This window comes from Chenopodium album, chromosome 18, assembly GCF_948465745.1.
Source record: "Chenopodium album chromosome 18, dcCheAlbu1.1, whole genome shotgun sequence".
Taxonomy (NCBI): Eukaryota; Viridiplantae; Streptophyta; class Magnoliopsida; order Caryophyllales; family Amaranthaceae; genus Chenopodium; species Chenopodium album.
In genome coordinates this window covers 19,664,990-19,674,744 of record NC_137851.1, presented here as the reverse complement: position 1 = coordinate 19,674,744, position 9,755 = coordinate 19,664,990, and the positions used below count along the sequence as shown (strand labels likewise).

Below are 9,755 nucleotides of genomic sequence, written 5' to 3'. Positions count from 1 at the left end.
CCCTACACTTAGTCTTCCAAGAAATAGGAGAACCACCAAGAAACATCAACCAACCTGAAATTGATCGTCTCGTCAAAGGGCAACTAGGCCAATCCGAGTCACACCAACCTGTAATATGTAAATCACAATTTGATCTCTAAAGGATTCCCTAACTTGGATATCCTTTTAAGTAACGCACCGTACGAAGGGCGGCGTCCCAATGATCCTGACGCGGTTGTTGCATAAATTGGGATAAGATATGAACCGCGTAAGCCAAATCATGTCTCTTGAAAGATAAGTAGATCAAACAACCCACAAGACGACGTTACATTTCAGGATCAGAAATAAGAGGTGACTCTGATTTAGCTAGAGTATGATTCTGCTCAATAATAGTACCTGCTGGACGTGCCCCTAGCAAACCAGACTCTGGAATAATATTAAGCATATATTTTTATTGACATAAAAATATGCCTTCCGGACTCCGTGCCACCTCAATGCCAAGAAAGTACTTTAACACACCCAAATCTTTCATATGAAAACAATCACCCAAATAAGATTTGAATGTTGAAATTGCAGAAGAGTCATTACCAGATATTATCAAATCATCAACATACACCAGGACACTAAGATGAATAGCTCCATTATTCAGAGTAAATAGAGAGTAATCAGAGTACGATTGCGAAAAACCGTACCTTTTTAGAGATGTTGCCAACTTAGAAAACCAACAACGAGGTGCTTGTCGAAGACCATACAATGACTTCCATAGATGACACACCATACCAGGTTGAGTGCCATGAAACCCAGGGGAAGATTTCATATAAACCTCCTCATCAAGATCATCGTGAAGGAATGCATTGTGGACATCCATTTGATGAAATTCCCAATTCTTTGCAGCAGCAACAGCTAAGAAAGCACGAAAAATGACCATTTTAGCAACGGAAGCAAATGTTTCATTATAGTCAATACCCTCAACTTGATGATTGCCAAATATAACAAGGCACGCCTTTAATTGTTCAACGGTGCCATCAGAATTATGTTTCACCTTGTAAACCCATCTTCACCCAAGAGCTTTCTTCCCTTAAGGTAATTCTTCAATTACCTAAGTCTCGTTATCTTCCAAAGCAAAAATTTATTTTTGCATAGCCTCCCTCCAACGCTCATGTTGCATAGCCCCTTTGAAATTACAAGGCTCACCCGCCATCTATAGCTGTAATAAATACACTGTGTCACATAAAAAATTTATCACAATTCATAACGTGTGCTACAGGATAGGGAGTACTTGAGGAGCTTGGAGGAGAGGGTGAACATGGAAACATAGATGGACTCGGAAGAGATATAGTATGTGCAACATAGTCACGATGCCAACCCGGAGGATGACGATCCCGTTTACCACGATCCAAATCAATAGAGGAAGAAGAAGAGAGTCTCAAATCAGCCACGGGGCTACTATCCGGAGGTGCATCAGTAGCACCTGTGCTGGAAGAAGAAGCAACAGCAGTGCTACCAGCAGCAAGTGCACTGCCAGCAACAAGTGCACTGCCAGCAGCAGCAACACTGCTAACATCAATAGTAGAGGCAGACATAGCAGTGGGAGTGCCAGCAGAAGCAGTAGTAGCAGCAGTAGATGCAGTGGCAGCAAAAATAACAGAAGAAGTAGCAGTCGTAGTGAGCCTGCGATCAGTGTTGGGTGCCACAGGATGCCTGTAGTCCAGCCTGCCAGAATTTGGGTGAGCAGCATCATGGGCGGCAACAACATTACCATGGCCCGGGGCTGCTTGGGAATCGTTGGGAGCAATTGAGGTGTCACCGAGCTCTAAAACATGCTCCAAATCGTCTATAAAATCATAATCGACCCCAATATTGTTATTAGGCACATCTTCCATTCCCACATGAGTATTAACCGTTCCACCATTATCCGCAAACGGAAATTCATGCTAAAAAAACTTAACATCACGAGAAACAAAGATTTCACCTGTTTCCAAATCATACAATTTCCAACCCTTTTTACCGTGAGGATAACCCACAAACACACTTCCTACCCCTAAGAGCAAACTTATCACCTTTACTCATTTGATTATGAGCAAAACAAAGACAACCAAAGACTCGCATTTCATAGAAAAGAGGTTCTTTGCCAAATAAGACTTCATATGGTGTCTTATTGTCTAGCACACGAGAGGGAGTACGATATGATTAATCAAATATACTGCACCAAGAACACATTCACCCCACAAATCAATTGGCAAATTGCCTTTAAACATTAGTGTACGAGCCACATATAGTATATGTTGGTGTTTACGCTTAACCCGGCCGTTTTGTTGTGGAGTACCAACACACGAAGTTTGAAACAAAATGCCATGTTCTTCAAAATAGGGAAGCACGTGTTTAAACTCTGTACCATTGTCACTACGGACACACTTCACAGACACATCAAATTGGGTTTTAATCATAGCAAAATATGAGCAAAAGAGGAATAGACCTCGGTTTTGTTATTCAAAAAATATACCGAAACACCTCGTGAAAAATCATCAACAATAGTCAGAAAATAGTGAGCACCACAAGTAGACGGAGTTTTATACAACCCCCACAGATCACAATGTATCAATTCAAAAATGCGATTAGCATGACTATCACTTATAGGAAAGCTATCACGGGTTTGTTTTGCTTGAGGACAAATTTCACATGCCTTATGTAAATGTTGAGTACTAGAACTACCTCTAATAGCAGGAGTAACTTGACATCGTTTTGATGGATGCCCCAAACGACAGTGCCACAACTCAAATGTAGAGACCTCTAGTCCCGTGACCGCACATACTTTTGGAAGACGCCGGAAATAGTATAGTCCATCTATTCGTTCACAGCCACCAATCAGGCTCCCCGTGTTTTGATCCTGTATAGCACATAAAGAATTAGTGAATGGTACATAACAATGAGAGTCATCAATTAATTTGGAGACCAATATCAAATTGCAATTTAATTTAGGAACATATAAAACATGTTCAAGAATAATCCCATTCGCTAGGAAAACACGACCCTCCTTTGTAGCAAATGCTTGAGCTCCGTCAGGAAGACCAACAGGGCATGGCATAATGGATTGAATATCAATTAGAGAAAACTCGTCACGCGTTACATGATGAGAGGCGCCGGTGTCAATAATCCAAGACGGAGAAAAATAATCACCAATCCTCATGGCTGGCGAATAATTGGTGGTTGTCGTAGTATGAGCGGCGAGGGCAGGAGCCTGTGTGTTCCAGGGGGCAGCAGGTTGTGCGTCACAGTAGGCAGCAGCATCGATAGAGTGGGGAGCAAGTTGTGTGGTAGTAGAAATAGACGAGGCAGTGAGAGTAGAGGAAGAAGAGCCCCCTTGGTTGCCGTATTTTTCGAGCCACCAATCGGGGTATCCATGGACCAAAAAACAAGCATCATAATCGTGACCCAATCGATTGCAGTGGGTACAATTTTAAATTCGACTAATCATGTTGCTTCGATAGAGAAGTAGCATATGTCAGAGTACGATGTTGATTGTATAAGGATGAAGAACAACCTTCATCCACCATTGTTGATAAGCAGTAGAGTAGATTTATTTTATTTTATTTTTTTGTAATTATTATTTTTAGGGTTTACAGAAAAAAAAAAAAAAAAAAAAATTAGAGTTTAGAATGTTAGAGGCTCCAATACCATGTCAAGAATTAATTTTCCTTGCTTTGTATTTCTGTATGACAAGGTTTATATACAACCTAAAACATATTAGGGCTTAAACATAGGCCCAAAAGCTAAATACAATATTAAGGCTTAACATAATAGATTATTTTTTAATACCACATATTTTTATAGCACACAAAAATATTACGGAATAAATTAATATATACTTTGCATAAATTAGCATGCATCTAAAAAAGGAATATGAACAAGTTTCAAATCGTATTCCGTGAAAGAGGACCGTACCATACATGGACTAATTACAATTAAATCATATAAAGTATTAACACTTGTTCCAAACTACTGATTAGTGAAGCCAAATCTAGTATTTCAAACGCAAGATTTTGCCACATAAATATGACTAAATTAGTAGTTATCTCTAAATAATAGTAGCGGGTACTAAAGTCAATTATAATACTATACAAAAGAAAAGTGTGATTGTGGATTTACACTATTTGGGAAATTGGGACTACAGTTCCCAAAGAGGAGGAATGTAGATCATATTGCCTTTCAGGTGGATTTGGTTTTGTTTTTTCAACAATTTCTACCACTAAAAGACGGCCTTCACTACTTTATTTCTTATTTTATAAACCCAAATTCATATATCAATCCGTATCTTATAAAGCTAATAATGCTCCATTTTCGTGTTTTAGGATTGGAGGTATCTTTTCATTTTCCCTTGCCTCATTCATTCCCTCTTAAACGTTACTTTTCCTTATGTGTATATCATCCGATGATCTAAAATCTAATACTATACTCCAATATATCATAATTTGAGTTGATTTGCACCTAACTATAGAACGCCAATTATTATTGATGCGCTTAAAACTTTACTCGTTGTTACTTTATTCATTTGTTCAATTTTAATTAACTTTTACACAATTCAAATGGAATTCTTTTACAATTCTATATGATTCATACTATATATATATATATATATATATATATATATATATATATATATATATATATATATATATATATATATATATATATATATAATTATGAGAGACATTTACTTATGTCCCACATATTATCATTCAAAGATATTAATAATTATTAAAGGAATGATCATACTGAATTAGTACTTCTCACACATAATTAAACTATTTGCAACGATTAACTTTTGAGAGTAGATAAAAAAGATAAAATAATCATTTACATCTACAATATGTGTAAAGATAGACGGACCCTAGTGGAAATACGGAAGAAGTATATATATCTAGCTAGACATAATAATAAAGTTTAAATTGCTAAGCCCTACTGATATGAGAGCCAAACAAAGGCCACCGAAAAGCACATACACAATGTAATGATGAAAGCAAGAAAAACACGTCCCCTCCTCCTTTGATTAGACTCCTCAACAACACACGCATACATTTTACCCACACGCTCATTACCCATCTAATTACCATCATTCTCATTCATTCATTCACTCACTTTTTTTTTTTTTTTGCTTTTTCCAACTTTTATTCAATTCTTTTTGGTATTAGAAATCATAAGTCAACCTCACCTCATCATTTGGTCTTGGTTCTTCCAAACACCACCTCATTTCCCACTTTCTTTTCTCACCTTTACTATTATCATCAATCTTCTTTCATTCTCTACTTGTCCTTCATTCTTTTCTACTTATATCTTTCTCTTTATATCTCTACCATTATTATTATTATTCATTATCATCATCATCATTATCATTATATCTCTATATAATTAGAGACTAACTACGTTGGCGCTCTCCATCGTTCATTCATTCTATTTTTTGTCGTCATGGGTAGTAGTAGCATGAAGGTGCACCCGTTTGCACGTGGCTTTTGGGATAATCATCAATCTCATGACTCCCAAGCTGCCCTTTCTCTCGGGTGCAAACGGTTTCGGCCTCTTGCTCCTAAGGTTGCCACCAACAATGTTGTTAATAACCATAGTTTTGATCTCAAGAGCTTCATAAAACCCGAGAGCGGTCCAAGAAAGGTTGTTTCCCCTTCTGATCATAAGAAAGATTCAGCCACTCAACAGGTAATTCATAATCCGAGTTTAATTACTAATGCCTTGATCCTTGTTACTTTATTTTTTAAAAACATTGCTTCATTGTAAAGGAACTTAGTTTAGCAAAGTGTATAGTAATAAGAATGAGAGGACAACCATATATATTAGGCAATTATATGTTCTCAGCTTGAACATTATGTATGCTAATATTTACTTGTTTGGTTAGACTTGGTACGTAAAGTTCCGGGCTGCTGAAGTATTATATAATGTTATACTTCCTCTGTTCTCTTTTACTTGCAACAATATTATTTTTATGTTTACTAATGAATACCTTCACTAATCAATATTTGTAAGTACATTAAAAAAGAATATATAAAAATAATTATAATTTGAAATATAATGTCATTGTGATGTAAAAATGATGCAACTAAAGGAGAATAGGTGAGGAAATATGGATGCTAATGCAATCAATGTTATTTGAACTAGATTGAACTAATATTAGCTTATTTGAATTTATCGAAACTTATTTTTGTTATAATCTGTACATGAAACCCATATGAGAACATATTTTTCTTGAACTGATTTTATTTGAACTTATTGAACATATTAGACCCAAAATAAGTGAAAATAAGGTAAACAAAACAAGCTCTTAGTTAAACATATACTTGCACATAGCTACTGTGCGCTACATGCTGTATATATTTATGCTAATCACATGAAGATCGATCTTATTTGGTAGGTGGAATCGCATCCGGGAGGAACGAGATGGAACCCTACGCAAGAGCAGATAGGGATCTTAGAGATGTTGTACAGAGGAGGAATGCGGACGCCGAATGCGCAACAAATAGAGCAGATAACGGAGCAGCTAAGCAAGTACGGCAAGATCGAAGGAAAGAATGTATTTTACTGGTTTCAAAATCATAAAGCTCGCGAAAGACAAAAGCAAAAACGCAGTATCCTTGGCCTTAGTCACAACCCCAGGACACCTACTGCTGCTCCTACTCAAATTGACACTTCCATTACATTAACTCTAGACACAAGGGTATGTATATATACGTATAATTATGTATACCATTTATTACGCATTACATTTTGTCAATTGTCATATATATTATTAAACGTGTGGTCTATTCACCTAATTTTCACTCATCTTAACTTAAGTGAACTTATCTAAATTTATTTTTTCTAAATTGAACTTACCTGATGTGAAATCTAAATTCATCTTAAGTGAACTTATCTAAACTTACTAAACCTAAAATAAATGATAATTGGAAAACTAATTATTTTTCATGATGGTATTAAAAGATACATCACTAGTTACTTAAGTCAAAGGTTTAATTTTATTGAGAATCATGTCATATTTTAATCATGATGGAATTGGTACACTATAACAACTTTTTTTTGTATAGAGAGTGTACGTAATATATATATATATATATATATATATATATATATATATATATATATATATATATGTTGATTAAGATATGTTATGATTTTCACTTCACCTTAATTAAAAAATTAATATTTAAGTAAAAATAATTTCAATTCAGTAAAAATAAGTTCAGTTAAGTAAAAATAATTTCAGTTCAGTAAAAATAAGTTTTCTTAAAAAAGAATTATAATAGAAAATCAGTAAAAATAATTTCAGTTCAGCAAAAATAATTTCAATTCAGTAAAATTAATTTAAATTCAGTAAAAATAATTTAATTTCAGCAAATATAATTTTATTTCATTAAAAATAATTTTATTTTATCAAAAATAAGGTGAAGTAAACGGGGCCTAAATCTTTTTTTTTTTTTTTGCTTATACATAGTAGTTGTCTGTAAAAAAAATCACATTACTTTATAACCAAAGTGGGGTTCACATTATTTCTTCTAGATTTCATTATAAATGCAAATGACTAGGTTACTTTTCAAGTATAAGATGACAATAATAGTTAAATATTTTAACCTACTAATGTAATTAAAAAGTTACGTTGTTTACCAATACGTCTTAATTAAAATATTAATTATTCTTGTTATGCTCATAGCAGGCGGACATAGAAGAGCAACAGATAAGTCCATACAAGAGGAAGTATAGGAGCTGGCCTACATTCGAATGCTCGGACACGAACCCGAAGAAAGATCAAATGAATGAGGAAGACAAAACCCTTGAGCTATTCCCATTGCACCCGGAAAGCCGATAAATAATGAAGGAGGATTTATCATATGTAACTTGCATTATAATTATGCAGTAATTTCTTAACTAGTACTCCCTCGATCCCTTTTTGTTTACTCCATAAACCACTTATTTGTGAGAGCTTTATGAGTTATATGGGGCAAAAAATAAGGGACAGAGGGAGTACTATTATTGTAGCTAGTATTAGTATTATTCATCTTAATTATGTTAATGATGATGATGGAGATGCGCTTTTCTTTCTTCTTTTCCCTTTTTTCTCATATAGGAAAAGAAGAAAGACAAGATGATCTATCTTTGTAATAACAGTTAGTTATGTTATTATGCTCCTTCTTGTTAATGCCAGATTTTCTGACTTTTTAAGGCTCAAAGTGCATTGCAACTATCTTTTTCTTTTATCAAGTATTTATTTTTAATTGTTAGTGGTGGGGTGATCCTTTTGACTATAAGAATTAAGTTGATGAATAAAAAGGATTTCAGATTTATTGCTTTCAGCTAAAGGACACTGAAGTCTATGTACCAGTATATTTTTATTCATCTTGAGTTTATCTATACTAGTATTATTATGATATATAATTAGTTCTTTAAGTTACTTTATTGAAAAACTCCTCAAAAATTACAAATCTACAATGAAAATGAAAGATCTGTTTTAAATTTAAAATCAAATGCACCCCCTCCTTTTTTTTAAAAAAAAAAAAAAAAAAATTGAGATCATATGTATATGTCCCAATATCATTGAAAATCAAAAACGTATCCATTAAACTACGTAAAATATAATAATAGTAATATAAAAATTTGTCAAACATCTCTATTTTGCCTTGTAAAATCCATTTCAAATAATTAATAAGGAGTTTAATATTAGGCTATGAATTTACAAGTGATAATATATGAAGAATTTAATTGTGATTCATGAGTGATATTAAGTTGAGAAATTATCCAAGGAAAATATTGCTAATATGTTTTAATTAGCTAGCGTATTAAGTTTATGTAGTGCATTATTAAAAGGTCGAAAGGTAGAGAAAATGAAATAACACTATAATGACCATATTTTTTTTTTTTTTATATAGAAAATAAGATAAAAACATTAAAATGTCCTCCTAATGAGGGGTATATAATGATTATATATATATTTTTATAGTTGTTTGATTGTTAGATTAATTTTGTATACTATAGTTTGATGAATACAAGTCCTCTAATCAAGCCTAAACTAAAAAAATGATATTTCCCATAAGTGTTAATTAAATAACATTGAAATTTTTCACTACTAAAGCACCTTATTGCATAGCATAGGTGTTTCTTTAAAAACTTTTAAGGTAAGAGGAATATCACTTATTACATACTACGTCCTTGAGGTGACAATAATTAGGTTGTGTAACTAATTTTGAGTTTGATTGTTTTACGGTGGATTCATCAATCAATTGAGTTTGATAAGCTTTAGATTTTTTATCAATAAACTTAATTAATACGGAGAAAGAGAAATAAATCAATCTCAAATATATATAGTAGGGTTAATTTTCAATCAACTCATGTTTAATTACATTACGAGTTGTATAAAATTGGGTTGATTGTTACTCTAACAGTACATGGTATATAAAATTTGACAAATAAAAGGCCTATATTATGCTATATTTGAAAGTTGGCAAGCATACATTAGGCTATAAAAGGAGACAACTTACAGCCAAACATATCACGAATAAATCCACAAGTGGCTAATTTTTGGTGTGGGACCATTAAAAGATTTACGTCAAGGGAGAAAACTAGAAAAGTAAAAACATGGTTGAATTTCAAAAATATTTGGCATTGCTTTTATCATTAACAAACTCGAAATTATGCCATGCACTATGGCAGATTGGACATTGTCATCACAATTCGCGCTAAATTCTACTAGTGTTCATGGATTAGGTGGTGCGTCATTTCAA

At 33.5% G+C, this 9,755-nt stretch overlaps 1 protein-coding gene across 2 annotated transcripts; it reads left to right on the top strand.

The window, feature by feature from the left end:
* Positions 1 to 5,338: 5,338 nt before the first annotated feature.
* LOC145590597 (WUSCHEL-related homeobox 4-like) lies at positions 5,339 to 8,219 on the top strand. Of its 2 annotated transcripts, none has more exons than XM_081647024.1 (3): positions 5,339 to 5,688; positions 6,398 to 6,700; positions 7,694 to 8,219. In XM_081647024.1, the coding sequence occupies exons 1-3, from the start codon at positions 5,443 to 5,445 to the stop codon at positions 7,844 to 7,846; spliced, it is 702 nt and encodes a 233-aa protein (XP_081503150.1). In that variant the 5' UTR covers positions 5,339 to 5,442; the 3' UTR covers positions 7,847 to 8,219. The 2 variants fall into 2 exon arrangements, with proteins under 2 accessions (XP_081503150.1, XP_081503149.1); XM_081647023.1 differs by having other exon boundaries at positions 7,691 to 8,219.
* Positions 8,220 to 9,755: the final 1,536 nt, after the last annotated feature.

What these genes read in the sequence shown, in the direction of transcription:
- LOC145590597 (XM_081647023.1), top strand. Translation starts at nt 5,443, where the DNA reads ATGGGTAGTAGTAGCATGAAGGTGCACCCGTTTGCACGTGGCTTTTGG. An exon ending in AAGATTCAGCCACTCAACAG is followed by an intron (nt 5,689 to 6,397) that starts GTAATTCATAAT and finishes CTTATTTGGTAG; the next exon opens with GTGGAATCGCATCCGGGAGG. An exon ending in CATTAACTCTAGACACAAGG is followed by an intron (nt 6,701 to 7,690) that starts GTATGTATATAT and finishes TTATGCTCATAG; the next exon opens with CAGGCGGACATAGAAGAGCA.